Raw genomic sequence first — 26,463 nt, 5'->3', positions numbered from 1 at the left:
TAATAAAATGTATTTGCATCATACATATTCAATAACTTAAAATAAAGATTGCATCATCATAAAATAAAGTAATACTTGGCCACTATTTTTTTTAACCCAGCTTAAAAATAATTAACTTTTAAGTTATTTTTAAATTCCTTGTTGATAAAAGAATAATTAATCAAACTTTGAATTCCAGAATTCAGAATGATAGAAAGTTTAAGTTCAGATATCTCAGCAGCTACAAAACATCCCAACATTATTTTATCTGTATTTCTTCTTCTTATATTTAAGATAAATTCCTAAAAGTTTCAAGTGTTAAATTTACTGGACACCTGGATAATTTTTCAATTCTAAAATGGACCTAAGGCTGGAGGCTTTTTTAAGAGGTCTAACTTCTATAATTTTGAATCCAAATGTTACAAAACTTGTCATCAATGATGACTACCACCTATAATTTTTACATTTGCTTGTGTATTCTGCTTTTATTTGCTCTATTAATATTGAAATTTTTTTTTTAAAGTTTTTTTTTTTATAACTTCCAACTAAGTCCAAGAAATAATTATTTTTTGTAAAAAAAAAAATTTTTTTTTGAAAATCAAGGTTGATTACTGTCATCAGATTGATTTTTAAGTATTTAAGTATTTAATTGGTTTTTTATTCAAAAATTAGACTATTTTGAAAAAGACAATAAATTGCTCAAATTAAGACATAATGTTTCAAATTGCTGTAGTTTTAGAATGCTTTAAGATAATGAGTTGAAATTTTAAGAAAATCTTTTTTTCCTTAAACCTTGATTGATTCTTTAAAGGTTAGTGTTTGAGGTTAGTGTTAAAAAACTTTAGTGAAGTCAATTATAATGAAATTGAAAAATAAACTCATTTAATAAACTCATTATTTTTCATTTATTTTTATTTGTAAATTTATTAATTTTTGTTTTATATTTAGAGTTACATTAAAGAGTTTAAAGTTTTACCTTATTTGTATCTTACCCTTAAATATTTTCTTGCCCAACGAGAACTAAATGAAGTTTTTACTGGTGGAATAAGTTCTTATTGCTTGATGCTGTTAACTGTTAGTTTTTTACAGGTATTAATCTTTTCTATTTTTGTAAGCTACATTTTGACCTGACACAAAAATCATTTTATTTTTTTCCAATTCTTGTTTTGAAAAAATCTAGTTAAAAAGTATTAAGTATAAGACATAAATCAGACAAAAAATCTAGTCAAAAAAGTATTAAGTATAAGACATAAAGTATAAGACATAAATCTAAGTATTATTAAGTGTGTTTGTAGTTGTGTTTATGTGTGTATGTATGTATATATATGTGTGTGTATATATATGCGTGTGTGCATATATATATATATATATATATATATATATATATATATATATATATATATATATATATATATATATATATATATATATTAACGTCAGGTCAGGTCATCCTGCTACTGTAACATGTAAACCAGTACAGCCTGCTTCATGTCCTGCTGCCTTGTAGGATACGCTTTTAGACAAAGGCTAAGAAAAGCCAACTGACTTTTGGAGTTGGCTTCTCTTCCTTTGGAGGAAAACACTCCCTTCTTAGGGCTCTTGATTGAATAAAGGCTAGAGATAGTGTCTTGATAAAAATACTCATCTTGGGCAGATGTTGACTGCGTCCAGCTACTGAATTGTAGAAGGCCTCCTAGGCAAAAACTTAAGTGGTAAACAGATTCTATCTGTTGACCAGCCTGGCACCCCTTCTTCATCTATTAGGCTGACATAGATGTATTTATCATACATTGTTTCCAGTTTAGGATATTGAATACTGGATCTTCTTGACTTGATACATTGGACTTGCTTGTGTCTTTGTTTTTATGACTAAGCAACTAATGTTTTTATGACTAGGCAACTCATTATATTATCTCCTAATAAAGATACAGCTTTAAAACTCATTTTCATAGTTCTAAGGTTGGGTGGTAGTCAGGTTTCCCAAACTCTGTGGTAGTTCTCAGAAAAGCTGATTCCGTCTATAGCTGCAAAATATCAGAGTATTACTAGTGCCATGTTGCACATGGATGGTGTCCCTGTTTGCACTTTTGGTGTGCATTTGCAAGGCCACATTTAAAGCCCTTAGTTACCTAGGGTTTAATAATAGTAATTAAAAATTATTTAGACTATTTAATAGTGTACTGAGTACTATCTGTGCTTTGACTCAAATTCTTTAACAAATTTAAAGATGGCTAAAGTACCAAAAACTACAATACATATATATATATAACACAAAAATCCATCATCATCACTAAGTTCTCTAAATCTATCATTCACTAATACTAGCGGTCCGAACCCATTACTTCAATTTTTTTTTTACATAAAAGTATCTTTAACATTTGTGTAACACTTCTCTGGATGTTTTTGGAAACTTAAAGCTATTATAAAATATAACCTTTTCATTAAGATTATATTTATATAAAAAGCAAAAGAGGACACTGAAATAGGTCATGAAACCTAGTTATGTCAAATATGTTAGCTCTATCTGTTTAATATTTCTTATAGAAACTTTTCTGTAACAAACTATTTACAAAATCTTTCAATCAATCTGTTTTTTATACTGGCAAGATTATAAATTATTATAGCTGTTGTTTGATGAAAATTGGTACTAAAAAGGTATGTAATGGAAACTATCTAGATCGTAATTACAAAGGTAATAAAAATATAAATGGTATCAATACATATTTAAAAATGCAAAGGATATATATAAAAAAGCAAAAATGGCCAATAATTAATATACCATTTTATGTACGAAACAAAAAACATACTTTTCATGAGATAGAATAATATATAAAATTCATAAAATAAAAATAATGATACACTTGTAAAAAAAAAATTACAAAAAATTATTATATTGTACAAAATGCTTTCAGGACAATACGGGTCATGGTAACTGTTACACATCCAACTATATCTAAACTTGATTTTAGTTTGGCCTCTTAACTCCAATAAATTATAGTAAGCGGTTAATAATAATAGTAGTTTAAATTGATTCAAAACTTTTGTTTTTTTTTTAACAAAATGCAATACTATTTTCAATATTTTTTACATAACAAATGTATCTTTAACATAGGTAACACTTGCTTAGCATTTCTTTTGGTGTTTTTGAAACATTTGGTTAAAATAAATTTTTTTTTTCTAAACACTAATATTAAGGTTTGTTTAAAAAGCAAAAGAGGACATAGAAAATAGGCCATTGGTCCTAGTTATATCAAATAAGTTGGCTTTATCTGTTTGACATTTATTATAGGAACTTTTCTGTAAAGTATACTATATGTATAAGTATATTACTGGTGCATGTGATGAATAAAATCGCCCAGTGATATTTTGCGCTTGTAATACTGAGTTATCAACCAGCGTGATTATGTGCGCTCCCCATCAAGTCTTCGAGATCCATATTCAGAGTTGGAAATTGGTTGCCATGAGGCCATCCATAAATTGCATATGCAAGTATGGGGAGGGGTTCACTCAAAAATGTACTACTTTGTACTAGGAAAAAGATAAACGATTTTTGTTTGAATTTTTTTCATGTGAAGTCAGGAAATCAGACAAAAAAGCTTTGGTTTTTTAGTTAATGCATTTGTCTATCTACCGGAAATAGTATGTTACTGCAGCTTTGATATTAAATAAAAACGATGAAATATCACCATTAATAAAATATGACTACATAACTTTGTTTCCTTTTTGGAGTTGAATTAACATGCTTGATTGCAGACATTTTAAACAACAGAAACATTTTTTAAATTAATTTAAAATAAATAATTGTTATAAAAGTAAAAAAAAGAATATTTCTTTTATTTACAAAAGATGTGTGAAAAATTAAAAACAGCAAAGCAAAATAATCTTACGTTTTTACAAAATCTTGTGAATTTTTGATTTTTCAAAATTCAATAAAGTTTTAATTTTTTTCATTTAAATTTTCAATTATTATTATGACAAAACATTTTGAAAATAGTAAACATCCCATTCTATCTGTTAGCAGTAATGACTGCATTCATTGTTTGTACAAAATAGAAAACTGCTTTCTAATTTAACTGAATATATTAAATATTATCTAGTGAAAAATATTTTATATACTTGATTATACACTTAATAAATATATGATAGACTTATACAAATATAATATGTATTATTGTAAGTATATATATACTTATACAAATATAATATATAAATAACTTATATACTGACGAATATTCTGAGAAATGCGTTTGTAAAACTAGTGACGTAACTTTTTGTTTTGTTGTTGTTTGTGAGCTTCCCAAAGTTGCAATTCTTAGTTTTTGTTGTTGTTGTTGTTGTTGTTTGTGAGCTTCCCAAAGTTGCAATTCTTAGTTTTTGTTGTTGTTGTTGTTGTTTGTGAGCTTCCCAAAGTTGCAATTCTTAGTTTTTGTTGTTGTTGTTGTTGTTGTTTGTGAGCTTCCCAAAGTTGCAATTCTTAGTTTTTGTTGTTGTTGTTTGTGAGCTTCCCAAAGTTGCAATTCTTAGTTTTTGTTGTTGATGTTGTTTGTGAGCTTCCCAAAGTTGCAATTCTTAGTTTTTGTTGTTGTTGTTGTTGTTGTTTGTGAGCTTCCCAAAGTTGCAATTCTTAGTTTTTGTTGTTGTTGTTGTTGTTGTTTGTGAGCTTCCCAAAGTTGCAATTCTTAGTTTTTGTTGTTGTTGTTGTTGTTGTTGTTGTTTGTGAGCTTCCCAAAGTTGCAATTCTTAGTTTTTGTTGTTGTTGTTGTTTGTGAGCTTCCCAAAGTTGCAATTCTTAGTTTTTGTTGTTGTTGTTGTTGTTGTTTGTGAGCTTCCCAAAGTTGCAATTCTTAGTTTTTAATTCTTAAACAAATATATTTGCTATACATATTGTTTATTAGAACTTTTTTTTTTTAATTTTAAGTTGCGTTTAGCTTTAAAGTTTTTTTAGCTTTTTTTTTTTTAGTTTTTAGTTTAGCTTTGACTTTTTTAATAAAAAGACTTTAATATAAGTTTAGCTGATTCGAAGATATCAGTGAAAATATTGAGTTTTATATTAATTTATATTTGACAAAATATTTTATATTCCAACGTTTTGATGTTTTTGAATTTTAAATATAATAGTCATTAATCAATAGAATATGATAGAACCTGTATGAAATCGAAGCTTTAAGTGAAGTTTTAGTTTGATAAACTTTTTACGCTAGATATTTATAAGATATTTATAAATATTGCGAGTGCAATTCATCACAAGGTCTGCTTAACATAAAAAAGTAAGTAAAAAACATTTTTCTTGATAAGTTATATTTTAAACTTGAAAAAAAAAAATTTATATTCAACAAAATTTTATATTCAACATGCTTATAAAAGCAATTTTAAGATATAACATTCATTATCTTATAGCTTTTAGTGAATGGTATGAAGATCATCAAAACTTCATTTTGACTTTTAGAATACGTTCAGAACATTTTCGAAATTCAGCTATATAGGAACTTTCAAAAATCACTCATACACTGCGACCATTTTCTATAGACGCATGTAGAATTTAGCAGATTTACAGTGTTACAGTGGTAATAAAATTGTTCTAACAGTACTTTTGAATAAGTATATTTAAGAAAACAATGATCCATAATGCATCTGATTATTAATTGTCGTGATTGTATTAAAATAATTAAATTTTTAATATTCAGGTGGCAATTTTCTATACACGCACTAAAGTTTTGTCACAAATTTCTTAAATTCTGTAGTACTTTTTATTTTGTGAGTCGAAATTAAGTTGAACTTAACCAAATGCCGAAAGGAAAAGTCCTTACAGACATTGAAAAAGGTCAAATATTGGCTTATCATCGAGAAAAAGTTCCAAATCGAGAAATTGCTAAAAGATTAAAGAGATCAGATCTCGTTATCCAACAGATTGTGCAAAAATCCAACAGATTGTGCAAAAATCCAACAGATTGTGCAACAATCAAGAGGAAACCAAAGAAATCTAAGGTTTCAGGCCCTGAAAAACGTGAAATTGTTTAACTCTCATCAAATTCATCAAAAAGTTTGAAAACAAGTTAGATTTGGGTTCAAATGTTTGCAAGGAGACGATTAGGAAAGTTTTTAAAGACAGCCCACACATCACGATCAAAAATGAATAAAGCACCAAATTTGAAGCCCATTCACAAACAGAAATAGATGGAATTCGCCCAAGAAAACATGGCACGCGATTGGGAACAAGTAAGAAATTTTAGATTAAATTCTTGTGAATACGTAAGATGTCTAAATAGTTGGATATTTTTGTTTTCAATACCGGGTGATTTTTTCGGACGAGAAAAAGTGTAATCTTGGTGGGCCTGATGGTTTTAGTGGCTGAGGAAAGCTAAATTTAGCATTTACATCTTGCTAAATGAAAAGTTCTGAATACATTGATGTGCTAAAATTATGTTTGATTCCATTTACAAACAAATATCTACGCAAAAAGTTTGTTTTTCAACAAGACAACGCCAGCATTCAAACTAGTTGCTTGGTTTAAAGCTTGGTTTGAAGCTAAAAAATTCAAGCAAATGTGGTGGCCTGCTCACAGTCCAGATTTGAATCCTGTTGAAAACATTTGGGGAATCATTGTAAGATGTATCTATGCTGACCAGAAGCAATATAACTCTGTGGCAGAGCTAAAAGTAGCAAGGAGGATATGGAGCCAAAAATGCTGGAAAACTTGATGGGAAGTATGCCAAAACAAATTTATCAAGTAATTGAACGCAAAGGAGGTCCAATTGAGTACTAAAAATGTGATAAAAACATTTTTTTGATAGTTTTGTTTAAAAATGTGAACTGCGTCTATAGAAAATAGTCAGCTATCTTTTGAATTTAATTCATTTATGATTGACCTCTTTTCAAATTTGATATTTTTTGATAATTTTCATTATTTTTTGATAAATAAAGTTAAGTACGTTTTTAAGACATAATCCACATGCGCCTATAGAAAATGGTCGCAGTGTAAGAGAAAGAATTCAACCTATAAATGGAACAAAAATATAATTGAAAATGCTTATTGCACATTAATGTGTTATATACTCAATTTATTTTTATAAAAGCTTAAAAATATGACTAAATAGATATCCAATAAAAAACTTATCTTAAGAGATTTTTTTTCAAGAAAGTTTTAAGATTTTATTGTTGCAAGTTTGGATTATAAACTCCTTTAGAAAAAAGACAACACTAAATAGAAATAATTTTAATAAGATAAAAGATATGATTTTATTTTTAAAATGAAATCCTTGCTTTTAGTAACTACATGTAGCCAGTTTCAGTAATGAAACAATCCAATAATCATTTTCAGCGATAGACAGCAACTCAAAGTTATGCCAAGTTGTCTATCTACACAAAACACTACAACAATAACATCACAAAATTAGCAAATAGCATAACATACTACAGCAAACTCTCAATAACTCAAACTTCAAAGGGACCAAGATATTAGCTCATTAGAGAATGTTAGAGTTGTTGGGAGTATAAACCATAAATAAAGGTTAAATTGGAATTTTAAATTAGTTTGAGTTATTATGGGTTATTAAGTTATCCAGAATTTATTGTAATTAACAGCACATACATAGAAACACTTACAAAATGTAAACCCATATAACCTTATAAAACACATATTAACACATAATAAAAACACATTACCACATCATATGACAGATCAAAATACTTAATAAAACTATTACAAATATAATAATATAAATATAATATATATCACAAACACGTGTTTGTGCTGGCTGGGTTTAAGGTAAATGTTTTTTTTGTTATTCAGCTCCTCAAGGCCGAAAAGGCCACTACAGATGAAGAGGCCACTTAATAGTGGTTTTAACCCTCTCTTAACTCTATAACTCCAAAACGCGAACCTTGACAAACGAGGCTGCTGGGCGGAGAAACAAGTTGAGCACGGTACTACCAAGGACATGTTGGGGATCGAACTCAGAACCTCTCGCTTATGAAGCGAGCGCTTTACCACTTCACCACTACAGCTTAATGTATTTAAAAACAAAAAAATCTGATCTACCAGTGTAACTTACAGGTAAAAGGACCTCAGAATGCAGTGGGACCTCAGTATGTCAGGTTGGAAATAAACCAACATAGAGCTCGATTTTTTAAATTAAACTCTAAAAGTGTTGAATAATTTGAATAAAGAATATAATGCCAAGTCATAAATAAAAAAATATTACATGTAATACTTAAAAGATACTCTAAATTACGAAGGCGTTTAAAAAGTCTATAATCTATTAAAACATTAAAAAAAAATTTTTTTTGATTATTTCAAGCTCTTTTAAAAATAAGTTCGCAGAACCTTATCAGAAATGTTGTCTTAAGTCTGCGCAGAATAAATCCAATTTTCTTAAAATCACATTTTAAAATACCTAACATTTTGAGTTGCTGCACCTAAGGTTTTGAGGTACCAAATCAAAAACTATATAACAAACTTAAGTGATTACTTTTTGTAATTTTTTTTTAATAACATTAACAAACTTAAAAAAAAAATTATGAACAAAAAATATAAAAATAAGATCCAGGTAAACTTTAATCCAAAATCAGCGAATAAAGTATGCTAGGTTGTATTCTGGATAAAATCAGTTATAGGAATGATCTTCAACGTTATCTTCATCAGACTTGAACTGAAGGCATTTTTTAGGTCCAATTTCACAAAATGGTTTGATCGTATTCGGTTTTCACCTCAACATAATGCTTTTCTACATGTAGATTTCAAAATATTATGGCACAAACACAAGCATTCTTGAAGCTTAATTGCTGCACAAACATTCTTTCAACATGTGCATTCTTCCTTACATTTATAGAATGCCTCAATTTGTTTTTGTTGCTTGGATTTCCTTTCTTTATTAGCTTTCTCCTTTTTGGCTTTGTCTTTCTTGATTGAAGAAACTGTTTCCAATCTTTTTTTACTTTCCATTGAGCCACGAACCTGGGTAACTCTAACATTTTCCTTGTTTATTTTAGATGTTACTTTGGTAACAGGCAATAAGTTAGTTATTTCTTCTAGTGATATTGGTTCATCAGATATCGATTGAAATGCTTCCATGGCACTTTCGTATTTATGTTTCCAATATCTTGCTGAGCCATAGTGAACATCTTTTGGAGATAAAATTGCTACTGCTGTTGATAATTGATTTTTTTTTTTGGTATTTTCATTAATACACAGCTCAGCTCGTAAAAACCTATCTTCCTACATCCACTTAACACTGAGTCTGCAGCTTGAAATGTTAACTTTTTTACCTGCATTTATGATTGTTTTGATGCCTACTCTGGCCATAACTCTGCAAGTATATTTATGAAATTTTCTTGTTGATTGTCATAAAGAATAAAGTACAGATTTCTCAGAAACGTCAAATCTTAAAGAGTGACCATCAGATAGGATAACAACCATTTTATATTGTTTTTTCCTAAAAAGTGGCTAAACATTTGATATGCACTCAGAAGTGCACCATGACCCTGGACTCTTTTTGGTAATTTACTTTTTATATTTCGCATACCAATGCTTCCAAAAAGACTTGCTAAGCTTTCTGTTTGGAGTGCTCATTGAGCATTTGATAATAGCTTAGTAATCTCATGTCCATGGATGTTTCTACAGGCTTGCTTTTGTACTCCCAAAACATTCAATATTATCCTTGTCAACTCCGACTTGTTTAAACTTTGGAGGCACCTAAATAAATTATTGAAGTAACAATACAAAAAAACTAAACAGTATAAGTTTAGTTTTCTTAATGAACAACATAAAAACTAGGATTTTATTACAGATTATAAAAGTTTATTTAAAAAATGTTTCATTTCTCAATTATGTGTACATATTGCTTATTCTTGTTTCTTATATAACAGACTAACGACACATCTTCATCTTTTGTAAAAATTGAACAATATTCCTTCTTGTTTCCAGTTGCAACGACACGATCAATCTATATGTTAAATGTTCTAAGATCTTTAATTAGTGGAAATCTTCCTTAATTGATTGCAGCCCAACCACATTTATTGTTTATTCAGCACCACTCAAATGCTTCCTCTATCTGTTTCCCATTTCTTATTTGTTCTCTACAGCATAAGAAATATCAAAACACACTTTAGTACTTATACTCTACTTTAGTAAATGCACTTAAGTTTAATTTATTTATTTAAAACAAAGAAAACATACTAAAGCGTGTTTTGAAGGAGGTTTTGTGATGAAACTATAAGCAGAATATTTCATTTCATTTAATGTCGAGAAGAAATTGAATGCAAATAACTTTTTTTTTTTTAATTAACTTTCATCTACTTAGCAGTTTAAGATCCCTTGAGTTTACCTAGCAGTTTGATGTACCTAGCATTGTGTGGTGGAATGCAAAAAGTATAAAAGATAAGTGAACCAAATATTTAAAAATATATTCAGCATTGAAAATAAATAACATATGCAGAAATTTATGGTTACCTAAGCAATATTGGCAAAATACTATCTATTATTTAACCTGACATTCTGAGGTCCCTAATGAAAAAAGCCTGTCCTAATATCCTAAATATTTATGAAAACTGTATTAAAAAACTAATAAAACTTTTTCACAATCTAGCAGAAGTATTTTTTCAACTCTCAAAAGTAAAAACAAAGTATATGCTCAAATATTTAGAGCTTAGCAGAATCTTAAAAAACACCTAACATTCTGAGATCCCTTTACCTGTAAGTCAAAGAAAACAATTAATTAAAAAAGACTTCAGGAAGCTAATAAACAAAATTTTAATGGGAAAATTTTTTTTAGTTTAAAAATCTTATTTAAAAGTTACAAAAACATTTAAAACAGTCTATTTCTATAAACCTATGGTATGGACACTCCTCTGTGGGCCCCTTATTTAATTTTCTAAATGACAAAAAGGCTTCATATAGTAAATCTAAGAATAAAAAGAATAAAATTCTAAAGTTTTATTTTTATAATAACCTATAAAATCTACAATTTACTTTAGCAGATGTTTCTCTTGTTACTTTTTGGGGCAGCACTTGTTGATGTCGTTGTAACAACTGTACTGGCTATGAGAAATATTTATTAAAATGTGTTATTTAACTAAAAACTACATATTTTATGATTACACTAACTACAAATAGATTTTAAAATGTTTCATGACAGTACATGGCTTGGTTGGCAAGGACAACATTCTTGCTCTCAGCAAAGCCAATTCACATTAAAGCAAAGTACACCACTTGGCTAGCAAGGAAACACTCTTGGTGTAAACTAAGCCAAGTCACAACACTTTGAAACCATAAAAAGCAACATAATAAACTTACAAAACTATAAACACATAACACACATAAAAACACTTTATATATAACAGATATTGACAAATAAATACTGACAAAATATACACCCATATAATCTTAACACATATAGTAGTAGTAGTAGTATTTAAAACTGTAGCTGTGTTAACAGCGAGTGAGTTAAAAACTCACTTTGACAGCTTTTGACAATCTAAAAATATACAAAAATTTACTAAAGATAATAATGAACAAATTAAAATATATATATATATATATAGTTAGTTCCAAGTTATTTTTTTAATGCCAAAAATTTGTCCAAACTGTTTTTGAAAATGTTTACATTTCCCGACATGACCATTTCCAATGGCAATTTGTTCCACAAATTCACATTTCTATTTATGATAAATTCATATCTTGGCACAAACTTGGTTTGCTCTCTGCTGTATTTTCTGCTGTGACCTCTGCATGATTTTGAAAATACTGGTTTGTTTAAAAGGTCTACTGCTTCAATCTCATTAAAAATCTTAAAATTTGGATAAGATCTCCTCTCTTCCTTCTTTCTGACAATGTTGTTAAACCAAGTATCTGTAAACGGTCTTCATACAGCAAGCTTCTTAAGTTCTTTATCACCCTTGTCAGTCTGTGTAGCACCCTTTCTAATATTTTAATGTCAGCTTTGCAGTTTGGTGACCAAACTGGCGCTGCAAATTCAATCAGAGGTCTAACAAAAGTAGTATATAGTTGCTTGAGAAGATGCTGATCCAAATGGACAAAAGTGTTTTTTATCATTCCCATTATTGCATTAGCTTTTGATGAACACGCTACTATGTGTTTCTTCCATTTCAGTGATGTATCAAAATTTACACCAAGATCACGTTCATGCGTAGAATTATTAATTTTTGACCCATTTACTGTGTAATTAAAATTAATGTTGTTTTTTCCATATTGCATAACTACACATTTACTTTCATTCAGTTTGATTAACCATTTTTCTGACCAATCTTCTATAATATTTAAATCTCTTTGAACTAATTTGGCGTCCTCAATTGAATATACAGCTGATAAGATTTTAGTGTCGTCTGCATATATTTTCACCATATTTTTGATTTTTTCTGGCAAGTCATTCATGTATGCTATGAAAAGGAATGGCCCCAGAATGGATCCCTGTGGAATGCCACTTGATACTTTTTTCCATGTTGACACCGCTTCACGCATTGACTTGTACTGCATCTTTCCATTTGTTTGCTAGATTTATGTATCTTAGATCTTTTTTCATTTGTACTAGTGCTCTAAGTTTATTACTAAACCATGGATTTCGTTTGTGTTTATGTTTTGCATTAACATCAATCTTTGGTATATATAAATTACTCAGATAGTTTATGTGTAATATAAAAGTATCATATATTTGTTGTGTTGTTAAATTGTAAAAACAGAAGCTCCAGTTGATCGAATTAACTTTTTGTCTATTTTTGTGTAATCTTCTCTCAGGCCTTGTTACGAGATTTCGCTGCGTAGTGAAAACGCGTAACGCATTTTTAAGTAACTCAACTCAGCAAATATATTTTGCATCATTAGAAGTTATATTGCGTCACTAGCGTCTTTTCAAGTACCACATTGTAATTAAAGTTATTTTATTAACACGTTAAAAATCATACAAACTTTGTTTTTTTCTCACTATAACAAAAGTTACAAATAAAATCTAACTTATTTAAAAAATCATTTTTATTATTTTTTTCAAATATGAACTAAATTTTATTTTGAAAAAAGTATTTTTTTCATGAAACGTAATAATGTTTGTTTATTTTCTTATGATTTTACAGTTGATTTTTGGTTATTTTATTAACTGTTAATAAATTTTTGCTTATTTAATATGTGAACTCGTTTTAATGTTTTTAAACAAGAAAGAGTTTTTTTGTTGTTGTTTATCAGTTACCGATAACATATTCGTGATCATAATTTATTTTCATAAATTAACAAACGTCATTAAAACTTTACGTTAATGAATTAACAATAAACAAAATATCTTATTAATAAAATATTTCATCAAAATAAATCGTGCATTTTTTAAACTATTATGACTAAAAATAATTTTTATATTTAAAAGGAATTTATATATTTAATTCCTTAAGATAAAACTTAAAACACTTTTAGGACAAATCGCCTTTTCGCAAGCAAAATGCGAGCTGCGTAACGCTTCTTAACAAGGCCTGTCTTCTGGTGTAGTCAAATTTATATTTTGGTGTTCTGCTTGTCTGGTTTATGTCTAATTCAAGTTTAAATGTAAGTACTAAGTGCCCCTTGTTTGCACAACCCAGAATTTCATGTGATTGGAGCTCGTATATTCTGTTACTATCTTTGGTAAAAATCAATTCCAGTGTGTTCTTTGCCTTTGTGTCTGACAGTTGAAAAGTTGGAAAGTTAACATGCTGAATTAAGAATTCGTCATTTATTATATCAATGAAAATGTGTTCTGTTGAAATTTCACTGCTATTTACGTTTTCAACATATCCATTATTCCAGGTAATGTTCGGAAAATTGAAATCTCCTAGTTTTAGTATATCTGCATACATTTTACATCTACTTTACTTTTGGCATTGTGTATAACTTGTCTAAAATCATTCATGTCTATTTGTTTGTTTGGTCTATATATACATCCAATGAGGTATTTAATATTCATAATTACAACGACTGCCCATATTTGTTCTATTTTGCTGTCCTGATTACCAATACTTATTTCATATAATGTGAGATTGTTTTCAATGTATAAGGCAACTCCACCACCTTTCCGTCCATCAGATCTATTTTTATTTTACACCCTGTAACCTTCTGTACAATGTACAATGGATGAGTTTTGAAACCATGTTTAAGTGATTCCAGCTATACTAGCTTTTTTTAATTTACACAAGATTTTAAATTCTTCCATTTTATTGCCAAGCGATGTTGCATTCGTGTATAAACATTGCAGGTATTTGCTAGTACTGCTCAGTTCTTTTTCCATTCTCAACGTTACATTTAAACTTGACAAGTCCGGTTCCACGTATAGCATATCGAAAGGGATCATCTTGTCTTCTTGCTGCATTTTTGGTGTCTCTTAATTTTCTGAGCTCCATATTTTCATATTGCTCTGCTTGTGTCATATCTGTTGAAATATAAACTCCTTTGTACTGTAGGTTTGTTTTATCCCCAAGTTTCTTTGCCTTGGCTAATATTGGGTTTTTTTCTGACTCTGATATAATAAATAATAAACAATACCTAATCATATGACACATAAAAATACTTGAATATATAAATTAAAAAATATATATTAATAAATTTTACAAATACAACCTTACTTGTGTATAAAAACATAACACACATAGAAACACTTCATAAATAACAGATACTTACACATTTATGACATAATCACTTACAAAATATAAACCAATATAACATTAACACATATGGACACATAATAAATGATACTCATTACCACATCATATGACATAAAAATATTTAAGTGTATAAATTAAGAAAGATATATAAATTCGAAGCATTTGCAGACACAATCTTATTTGTGTAATATTTATTCAACAATATACCTTATAATGCATGTTTATCAACTTTGAAAAAGAAAGTTATTTAAAATCTATCAGGAAATCTGTAACAATTGGATTTTTAGTAACAACAGCTGGATTTTTAGTAACAACAGCTGGGTTTTTAGTAACATCAACCGGTTTCCAGTAACAAATTTTGTTTTGTTTAATTATTTATAAAAAATGTGGTGTTTAATAGTAAAACAATAATTGTTTATGACATTTGTAAATACAACATTGTTTGTGTAGCATTTATTAAATGATATACCTTTGTAATGAATGTTTATCAATTTAAAAAAAATAAGCTATTAAACAATCTTGTTGTTGAACATGCAACATTGAGTTGACCGTGTGAGAAGCAAGGGATTTTGAGATAAATACCAATTTTATCAAATTTTGACCTTTTGAAAAGAGTATTATCCTCGAGTTCTTAAAAATAAAAAAGACTGATTAATATACTTTTAATACAATTGACAAAGTACTTAAATTGTGTTATTAAATTAATTAAATTTCCTAATTTTATGAGTTACTTTAAAATTTTAAAAGTAACATATGGTTTATCAACATGACTTTATGATAAGTAACATAAGGTTTATCAATTACTACATGACTTTACAATACCATCAAATTATTATTAATAATATAAGAGTTTTAGATCTTATAACTGATTAAGCAGGTATTAATAAATTATAAAAGAAGACTTGACACCACTTGACTGGCAAGGACAACATTCTTGCTCTCAACAAAGCCTAGTAACATAATAGCAAAGTACAGCGCTTGGCTAGCAAGGAAAACACTCTCGATGTAAACTAAGTCAAGTCACAACACTTTGAAACCATGGAAGCAACATAAAAACCACTTTCAAACTATAAACACATGAGCCATGTTTTACGCATAACATTTGTTGAAAACTATTCTCTATTAAAAGATTATAATAAAGATAATATAAATTTAAGGATACCTTATCATGTAATCAAAAGTATAAAGAGAAATTAAACGACCAAGCATGCTAAATCTTTTTTTAAAAACTCTGTGTCAAATGCGCATTAATGAGTAACGGCAGCAGCAGCATTGATCAGTAATTATAAGCAATTCATGATCTTCAATGTAATTTTTCTTCTGTTAGTCTTATCTCTTGCAAAGTTCACCAGACTTACTTGCTTTTTGTGAGACTAACTTTTTGCTGTCTCCTCTTGTGATCTTAGTTTTGATAGTTATCTTCCTTTAATTTGTAAAGACTGCAATAGTCACAAGGTTGGCCTAGGTATTTACATTTATAAGAATTCACTTATTTGTAGGGAAACTAAGTTTGAATCTACCGACTATTCTTTTATGTGCTTTCGTTTAGCACCACCAGAATCTCCCTATCATCATACCTCTTACAACTACCTTAAAGCTGACTAGGACTCTATCTGTGATTCTCTTTCATAATGGGCCTTGGGTGTGAATCTTTTGTCTTTCTGCTGACAAATGTGCTTCTTACATAACTTCTTGAGTTCAGGCTGACATAAAATCTTTTATTTCCTCTCGACAATTCCGAACCAAGCCTCACTCTTTTCCATGGTTTTCCTCTTTATTCTGCTGCAATTTCTAATCATAATCATTACTTTCCAAGGCCCGCTATTCTCAGGTCACGAAATGTTGTATTTCATCTTAAAAATTAGGCTCTCACAACTTCTGAAGAATTTTTAACAGTATATTTAATATGGGCTATTCTGTTATTCCACCTCTCTTGTATGGTTCAGATTTTGTCACCTCATCTAAAGTAAAAGCTGAATTGTTTGCTAAGAACTTTTCATCAATATCATCTCTTGATTCCACTACTTGTTTTACCTGATGTAGCTGACAAACAAATTGATCTATTGCTTGATCTTCATATTACTCCAGCTTCTGTATCTATAGTAATTTTCTACTTAGACTCTTTTGCAACTTGTGGTCTGGACAACATACCCGTCATACTAGTCTTGCAGAAGTGTTCTCCGAAGCTGTCATCTATACTTTCAAAACTATTTATTTTTTAAAAAAAGCAGCATCTCTTATCCCTATTTACAAAAATTCTGGAGAGCGATCTGACTCATCTAACTACCGTCCCATTAGTCTTCTTCCTATAATAAGTAAGGTTTTCGAATCTTTAATTAACAAACACTTAATCTCTCATTTTGAATATAACAACTTACTTTTTGATCATCGATATGGATTTCAATCTTCTGTTTCTAGAGCTGAAACCATATATCAAATCCATTTCAAAATTAGCATCTGCTAAGATCGCATCTCTTTTACATCTTTACTTTACTCGACACTTTCTTACTCCGCATTCTATTCTTTATCTCTATAAATCTCAAATTCATCCTTGTATGGAAATTTGCTGCCATATCTGGTTTGGATCTTCCAATGATGCCCTTTCTCTTTTAGACAATGTGCAAAAATGCATTGAAAATATAGTTGGATCTGACTTTTTTTTTTAGACTATCAATTTTTTATTAAATTTTACTAAGATTTAAAATGCATTTTTATCTTTCACCTAATTAATAATCAATAATCAAATTGCTATTGCCGTTTTAACTTTAATTATTTTATTTAGAATTTAAATGAATCGTTTGTTTTGCCGTTGTTGTTTTTTTAATTTGTTTATTTAAAATTTAAATGAACGTTCGTTTTGCAGTATTTCTTTTTAAATGTTTTATCTTGAGTTTAAATAAAACCTTGCCGTAGTTATTTTAATTATTTTATTTAGAATGTAAATAAACTATTTTATTTAGAATTAAGATATAACTAACTGCCTTTTTTTAAAAAATAAGTGTTATATCTAATATATTACTTATTTTTTAAAAAATGATGTTCGTTAAAAACAAAATATAAATTATTTTTTGTTTTTTCCGTTTTTATTTTATTTAAAAAAAATAAAACGTTTGTTTTACTGATTATATTTTATTTAGAATTAAAATAAAACTTTCCGTTTTTTTTTGTTTTTTTTTTTTTCATTATTTTATTCAGAAGTTAAATAAGTTGTTTGTTATTAAATTAAAATGAATTAAATTTAAAATATAATTTTGATATTAAATTGATATTTTTAACTTTCTGTATTTCAAATGTCTTTCTAATTGTTATTATTAAAGTTTGACGAGCAATTACTGCCGATCATATTTGATCGGCCAAATTTAATTTCAGGAGATCAAAATGTCAATTTGTTTAAAAGTAGCCGATCCTTGATCGGCCGCTCTTTTGAGCGCTGCTATAATGAGCTAGCGTCTCTTGTGCCATCGATTAAAATTCATTCTCGTTTTACTCGTCATTCAATCAAGTCTCATCCTTTTACCATGACTGTTCTTAAGTGTTCATGCGGTAGTGGTGTAGTGGTAAAGCGCTCGCTTTATAAGCGAGAGGTTCCGAGTTCGATCCCCACCACGTCCCTGGTAGTACCGCGCTCAACTTGTTTCTCCACGCAGCGGCCTTGTTCGTCAAGGTTCGTGTTTCGGAGTTTTAGAATTGGGAGAGGGTTATAACCACTATTGAGTAGCCTCCTCATCTGTAGTAGCCTTCTTGACCTTAGGGAGGTGAATAACAAAAAAAAAAAGTGCTCAAAAAAATCCATTATTTTCTAGTTTTTTCCTCGAACATAAGTTCTTTGGAATTCACTATGATCATTTTGTTTTTCTGATACATGTAATTTGCATTCTTTTAATTTGTCTGTATCTTGCTCTATAAACTGTATCTTTTCGCTTTCAGTAAGGAAGTGGAAGTTTTCAACTCTCATAGTGGTTGCTTGTAGCATTTTTAGAAGTAAAGATGTTGAAAAAAACATATATATTTATATAATAATAATAATGTGTATGTATATATATATATATATATATATATATATATATATATATATATATATATATATATATATATATATATATATATATATATATATATATATATATATATATATATATATATATATATATATAGGGCTACCATAGTCCTGAAGGGTCTGTCCTGATCAGGTGCCAAAATGTCCTGGTTTTAAAAAACCATAACAAAAAAGAAAAAAATATCATTTTGACAAAAACTAAAAAATAAAGCAAAGAGAAAAATGTTGACTTGACAACTCCAACTTCTCCATTCAATTTTTACTATTTTCTTGCAATTTTAGGCAGTGCTGGCAGAAATGGCAGTGGTAGCAGACATGATAAGGCATGGTCAGCTTCAGACATTCAACAAAAAAATTCTGAGAATTTAAAAAACAAGTACAAGTGCATGTGATATTGTTAATGAGACAAAAGTATTGCAGAATAATCTGAAGGAGAGATTTGAGAATAAGTTTATTCCACTGGAAGTTAAAAAGATACTTGCAAAACTATTTGAAGACAGAATTATTGACGAAATTGCTGTCAAAAAAGAATTTACTGGTTTTTACGAGAGATGTCTTTCTTATATTGACCTTTGGAAAGATAGCTTTGCTGATGCTGAAAAGTTCATGTGGATTCAAAACAGTGCAATAACATTTCCAGAGTTGGAAGAAGCTGCAGAAAGAATTATTCGAAAAATTGAACATACAGCAATTAATACTGATGAACTATTTATTGAAGTTGTTTTGGTCGAGGCATACTTGTCAACTAATTCTGAAACTTGGACATCTGATGATATGAGTTGTGAAGAAAAATGGGTCCTGATGATGAAACATTTTGGAGAAAAGGGCATTTCAGTAGCAAATTTTTCACTGGTGTTGGAATACATTTTCAGTCTTCCTGGAACTTCAGCTGCTGTGGAAAGGGTGTTTTCAATGATGAACAATATTTGGTCTCCTGAAAGAGGTTCTTTGCTAGTTTCTTCTGTGAAAAGTTTGCTTTTTTGTAAGTTAAATATTGATCTCAATTGCTCACAGTTCTATAAAAAGATAAAAAAAATGACCAGTTGTTTCTGAAAAAAGTACACTCTAGTGAAAAATATGACTGGTTTAAAAGCAAAGAAAAGAAATAATTCTTGTAGTCATTACAAAAATGTAAAATAAAGCTGGTTTTTAATGTTGTATTTTTTGTCATTTTCACTTTTAGTGTGACGAGCTTTTGTCCTGATTTGACTTTCTGCTTATTTATATTTGTCCTGATTTGACAGGTTAAAAAAGACATGATGTCCTGATTTTTCCAAAATTTCATATGGTAGCCCTATATATATATATATATATATATATATATATATATATATATATATATATATATATATATATATATATATATATATATATATATATATATATATATATATATATATATATATGGCCAATTCCATAGTTCAGTGACGCATCATGCGGAGAGATTTTTTTTAATAGAAATTTTTCTATAACTCAAAAATAATTTTTTATTACTCTAAATCAATCTTGAATTAAAATTTTATAATATAAACTAAACACAATTGTATTAACATAACACTGCTACATAGCAAAAACTAAAACATCAGTTCAGTGACGCAACGTGGAAAAAAGTGTTTTTTTATCAGCATACTTTTAAATGGAGTTTTCGCTGAAATTTTAATTTTTGCTTGACTTATTAGATTTTTTTGTTGTAATTTATTCATTTGGCAATAAGGTAGTCATAAAAAAAGCCACAAACAATAAAGTTTTCATATCGTTTTATTTTACAGAAAAAAAACTATCAGTTCAGTGACGAAACAAAAAGACGAAATTAAAATCATTTTAAAAAGTTTTGTTATTTTGTAATAAGTTTTAATTATACTCAGGTGAAAATAGCATCGGAACAACGTTATCATTCTGAACATAAAAATAATGTGATTTTGATATACCTTTGATTTTTCTTGAATAGCTTAAAATTGAACTGAATCCAAGTTCATTTTTTTGTTGTCTTGTATCGTTTTCTGACATGTGAATTACAGATATTTGCAAATCTTGTAATCCTAACGCAAAATCTGCTGCTGACCTGATTTCGTATTGACTAGTTTTAACTCTCAGGGCTGCAATTCGCTTAACAGTAGCTCCTATTCTGTCAACCACTCCTTTCCCGTGCATCGCTGCAAAGAAATGCCAGAAGAATTTTTTATGAAAACGTTTTTCAAACACAACCATTGCAGCCATAATGCTTTTGTTTTTGAACTGAGAAGTGGCATTATCGCTAAACATGTGTACTTCTTTTACTTGATCAGGAATAAAGTGAAGGATTTTGTCAATGTACGGTATAACGGAAGACTTGGTATGATAAGTTGAATCTGAAACTATGGCAAATGTTTTTAACAATGTTCCAGACTGCTAGGGTCATGATAAAAACTTGATTTTGGCCAAAATGAGCCGCTTGTGGCTCATTTTAATAGAAACACCTAGCGTTTTCAGCCCAGTCAACTTGGATTACCGCAATTTCAGAATTAACACTCATCGAAACCTCCTTCAGTTTATTAAAAATTGTTGATTGGTTTTTCTTTACAAATGCGTGTTTAACGAACTTATTATGCATCGCTGATATGTGTTGGATGAGTTCTGTTACAGTAGACTTTTAAAATTTTTTCAATGTTTGCATATGTTTTAGTTTCAGGCTTTCTCCACTCGTCCCAGGATACTTCGAAACCAAATGTATTAACAGTTTGCAAGTGTTTATCGAACTGTTTCATACCTTTGCATGCAACGCATTTGTCATAGGCGCAATCGTATGTGTGCGGTTCACAAACAAAGTTATTTATCATTTCAGATCCAACTTTGATTGAAGGCACTTGAATTGATTTTGTTAATGCATTTAAGGCAAATCGCATATTTTCATGCAAACTACAAACACAAACATTATGCGGAAATTTTGTAACTGATTTTACATTGCGTGGACGAAGGTCGCAAACTTTGCTGAGCCCAATTTTTATGTGCAGATGCTTTTCCTTGAATAACTCGAAAGCTTCTTTTAGCGTATAATATAAATGACGTATCTGAATATTGTTTGCTTTTCCGTCAGATAATTGAATTCGAGTGACATCTTTTTTGTTTGGTGATATTTGGGAAACTTCATCTTCATTATAAAAGTTTACAACTGCTAAAACATCGCTTTCAGAAAGACCATACAGCTTTGAACATGCTGGAGGTAGACCCGAATTATCTTTACAAGCAGAGCTATTTGAAAGAATAGAAAGAATTTCAGATTGTTTCTCCTTTGAAATTGGTAGTGCTTTTAAAACTTTTTTCAATGCTTTTCCTCTTTGTTGAACGTTTTTAAAAGATGAGCTTGGTCTTTGATATTGATTTAAAAGTTTTTTTTTTAAAGCGCGACTTTTTAAAACTCTTAATTATGCTTTAGCAGCAAAAGCTGCTTTTTTATTAGGATCGGCTCTCAATTTTGAAAGTGACGCAACAGCTTTTAAACTATAACTATATGTTAATACAATGCTTTTTGACCAATTTTTTTTTTAGTAATGATTAAGAGTTTACATTAAAATATATAATTTCTAAAAAAACCTCGCCATAAAGCATAATTTTATTGCGATAATTAAACTTTTTTAGCTTTTAGTTCAGTGACGCAACGTAATTTTTGCAGATGTGTATGTGACAAAAAAACACTTGAATTATTTCTAAAGAGTAAAAGTTTTTTTACTCAAGACATATATGTAATCTCAAAGATTCTTTCTAAGCAAAAATATGGATATGTTTTGTTTAAAATATTGCAATAACTCGCCCGTAAATTTTACTCACTTTTTCGAATAATAAAAAGAACAAACAGTTGCTAACATTCATCAAATTTATCTACTCGGTTCAAACATTTTCTACTCAAAATTTATTTTAACAATAATTTTAAGGTGTTTAAACTATAATTAAAGAAGTAAAACCTTTTGAAGAAAGATATTTTTAAACACGAAATTTATCTGTTCCATCGTGGAAATAGCCATATATATATATATATATATATATATATATATATATATATATATATATATATATATATATATATATATATATATATATATATATATATATATATATTTATATATATATATATATATATATATATATATATATATATATATATATATATATACATATATATATATATTTATATATATATATATTTATATACATATATATTTATATATATATATTTATATATATATATTTATATATATATATATATATATATATATATATATATATATATATATATTGTAGTAATGGTGTGAATATTTTTTTAATTTTAACACCAAATTTATATTTCTTGAATTTTAACAGTGTCTTCTTTGATGTCATCAAAGAAGACACTTTACTGTATTTTTAAAATATATTTTTTTTGTCGTTGTTTTTGTTTTAGATTTGTAACATTAAAAAAAAAAAAACGACACGTTTTTTTACTATATATATATATTTTTACTATATATATATATATATATATATATATATATATATATATATATATATATATATATATATATATATATATATATATATATATATATATATATATACATACATATATATATTACAAATAGTATAATAGAAACTGTTAAGTTTATTATTTGTAACAAAAATTTGTTAAATTTATCCTTAGCTTCATCCTCGAATTGATGTTAAAAAATCAAATGTAAACTTAGGTGTTCTTTTGATGGAGTTCTTTGAATTATATGGAAGAAATTTCAACTACCAAAAAGTTGGCATTAAAATTAAAAATGGTGGCTCTTATATTGATAAGGATTTAGTAAGTAACTTTTGATTTATGATTACTCTATTATTTATCTTTTTTAATTATTAAATAAATATAAATTTAGCTAGCAAAAGACTTAGGAAACGGTGAATGTCCAGCTTTGCTATGTATTGAAGATCCTGTCACTTTAGGTTTGTCATTATATTATTTTGTTTTAAGTTTGCAAATGCAACCATTGACTAACATTAAGAAATAAAAATAGTATATACAATGATGTTTATAATTAAACGTTATAGGTAATGATATCGGACGCAGTTCGTACGGTATTTTAAGAGTAAAAGAAGCGTTTGAGTATGCATTTAATATTCTTGATAGTGCTTTCAGAAATGAATCATATTTTACTATAAATCCTGGGAGGTAAGATATATTTTGAAAAATAAAGTTAAAATATAAAAAATGCCTTTTAATTGTTATTATTTAATGTTTATTTATATCTAGCACATATTTGAGTCGAATTATATCTGTTCCAAAAGATCTTATTGTATATAGAAATTGGATACATAGTGTTTTTCGTACAGAGCCTTACAAACCTGCTGTTTCAGTTATTTCTCCTCCGTCTCCAATTTACCAGCTATCAACTGTTCCTATTTACAGTCAAAATCGTCCTGCTCTGCTTCCGACACCTCCTGGTCAATATTCTACCCAGCTAAAAGTATCTTCTCCATTTTCCAACCTTACAACAACAGCAAGTAGTATACAATATAATTCTTTTTATACAAACATGTATAATTCTCAGCATGTTGTGTTGCCAAGCAATGCAAATTCAACAATGGTTTATCCTATCGCAACCATGGTACCTAGCACAACTTCCTCTCGTAATATATCCGTAACAGTTCATGCTACAAATGAGCAGCAAATTAACAAAATTACTAATTTACAAAAAATTGAAGAAATATCTACTCCTGGCCAGTCGATTAATCAAACACAGTTATCATATGCTAAAGCAGCTTCAAATATTGATTTATGCCGCACTTCTCGATCCTCACCTATGACAACATATAGCCGAAGCACTCCGGTTATTACGTCATCTCCTACTTATAATCGCAAAAACAGTACAAATTCGAATTCTCGAAACTCTTCCCCGAGTGCTGCGTCTCGTTCTAAAAATCGGCAAAATAAAGTTTTTAATGATTCTCTCGAAAAAAATAATTTTGAAAACACTGATTTAAACCATATTCCTCAGCCATTAAAAGCTGTGGTTGTAAGCGCAGATAATGCCTGGTCTCGTAAACGCAATGACATTATCTCTCTGAGCGATTCAAGTGATGATGCGTGTTATTCAAAAAAAGCTAATTTTAGATTAGACGTAAAACAAACCGCACATATAATATCTAGCGATGAAGGCGATTAGACGCTACTTTGCTACTAAGCCAACCTACTCATAAGCTTCAAAATAATCATATATATCCATATATATTAAGTAATAAATCAGACGCAAACATGCAGATGTTAGAATATTTCGAAGATTCTATAATGCATCAAAAAATATTCCAGTTAAGCTTGATATCAAAATAGTAACCAAGTTTAGGTTTTTCAAAAAAGAAGTTTCTCATCCAGTACTGTATAAAAGTAATATCTAATGATTAAGCACAACTTTATGAATTGCCTTAATCAGAATTTTTATTGGAGGAAACAACTTTTGAAGAAGCAGGTCGTCTTGAGTGTAATAAAATTTTTACTCATGCTACAGACTTCAGAATGAATTTTTAGGAGTAGAATGCAATAGATTCTCTTTAAATTTTTATTTGCTAATGGGACATCTACTGCAGCTTGACTTTTTAAATGCTTATTAGACTGCTTTGATATAATTTAAATTCTAACGGGAAAAACCTCGTAAACTGCATCTATGAAATTTTAATACCCAGACAGAACAAGTTCTCGGACTGTCTCATAATTTTACTTAGTGGATTGCTCATGATGAAATTTTTGTTTTGGGAAAATTTCATATTTTATTTTTATCTTATGAGGTAGCGTCGAATCGTTTTAATTTATTGCTTTTGTAATCAATAGAACAAGTTTATTTAAAACGAGGCATAAAAAGACTTGAAAAAGATTTCAAATCCATAGTCAGTAGAATACAAATTGTGAACTTTTTTGCGAGTCAAAACATATTTGAGCTCCTTAAAGAGCTCAAATATGTTATTTGAGTTATAAGATCATAATTTGCAATGAAGTTTGCATTTACTTACTACTTTTTCGACCCTGTATTGATTCTGTATTGAAAAAAGTTGTTAAGAAATATCAGAAAATCCCACGAAAAAACTGTTGTTGTTTTGAATCATATTTTTTTAAAGGTATGTAATAAAAATTTACCACTGAACTCATGTGAAGTTCATGCGATTAATATCAGTGGTGGTGACAAATCATTTCATGTTGTGGTTTTTAAATTTTTTTAAAATATCTTGAAGTTTTAACTAGTTATTTCAAGTAACTATTTTTAAAAAGAGCATTTCTTATTCTAAGTAATTCTCTTTTTAAAAGTAACGCGATTTTTAAAATAGATACCCAATAAATATATGGTTCTACGATTCACCGAAACCAATCTCTGATTTAAGGGCTGCTTTTCTGTAAAAATCTTTAAAATTCCTGTTTTTTGAATATCTTACTGCTAGCTAGAAGCTTTTTTTCTCTAAAATTTTTTCAAAAAATATTTTCTGCTTCTCTAGAATTAGGATTTCAAAGTTTTATTAAATTTTTCGGAATGATGACTAAATATAGCCAGAAACATTTTTACGCTTGAAAGTAAAACTACATACTTTCCAATGAGTGTCTTATCTGATTAATGCATATCGTATAGAACTTAGTGTTAAAATTGGTAATAGAAATATTTTGGTCTAAGTATCATGCTTCAAAGGTACGCAAAAAAAAATTTTTTTTGTATTATTTTGGTCTTTATTTTTACGCAGTGATATAAACACTAGATGTCTAACTTCGATCCAAAAACGTAAAGCCACTTTTACTCTAATTAGAAATGGCATCCACGACATTAAGT

The 26,463-nt window shown here is 28.5% G+C and overlaps 1 protein-coding gene across 2 annotated transcripts in view; it reads left to right on the top strand.

The window, feature by feature from the left end:
• Positions 1 to 25,644, top strand: part of LOC136072140 (terminal nucleotidyltransferase 4A-like) — a 52,276-nt gene extending 26,632 nt beyond the window's left edge. Inside the window, exons 6-10 of one of the 2 annotated variants that reach the window (XM_065820667.1) lie at positions 928 to 1,068; positions 23,319 to 23,465; positions 23,536 to 23,602; positions 23,708 to 23,828; positions 23,910 to 25,644. In XM_065820667.1, coding sequence (XP_065676739.1) covers positions 928 to 1,068; positions 23,319 to 23,465; positions 23,536 to 23,602; positions 23,708 to 23,828; positions 23,910 to 24,822 — 1,389 coding nt within the window. In that variant the 3' untranslated portion in view covers positions 24,823 to 25,644. The remainder of the gene's footprint in view (positions 1 to 927; positions 1,069 to 23,318; positions 23,466 to 23,535; positions 23,603 to 23,707; positions 23,829 to 23,909) is intronic. The other variant, XM_065820668.1, reaches the window with a different exon arrangement.
• The last annotated feature ends 819 nt before the right edge of the window (positions 25,645 to 26,463 follow it).

Source organism: Hydra vulgaris, chromosome 15 (assembly GCF_038396675.1).
Source record: "Hydra vulgaris chromosome 15, alternate assembly HydraT2T_AEP".
Taxonomy (NCBI): domain Eukaryota; kingdom Metazoa; phylum Cnidaria; class Hydrozoa; order Anthoathecata; family Hydridae; genus Hydra; species Hydra vulgaris.
This window is presented reverse-complemented; position numbering and strand designations above follow the sequence as displayed.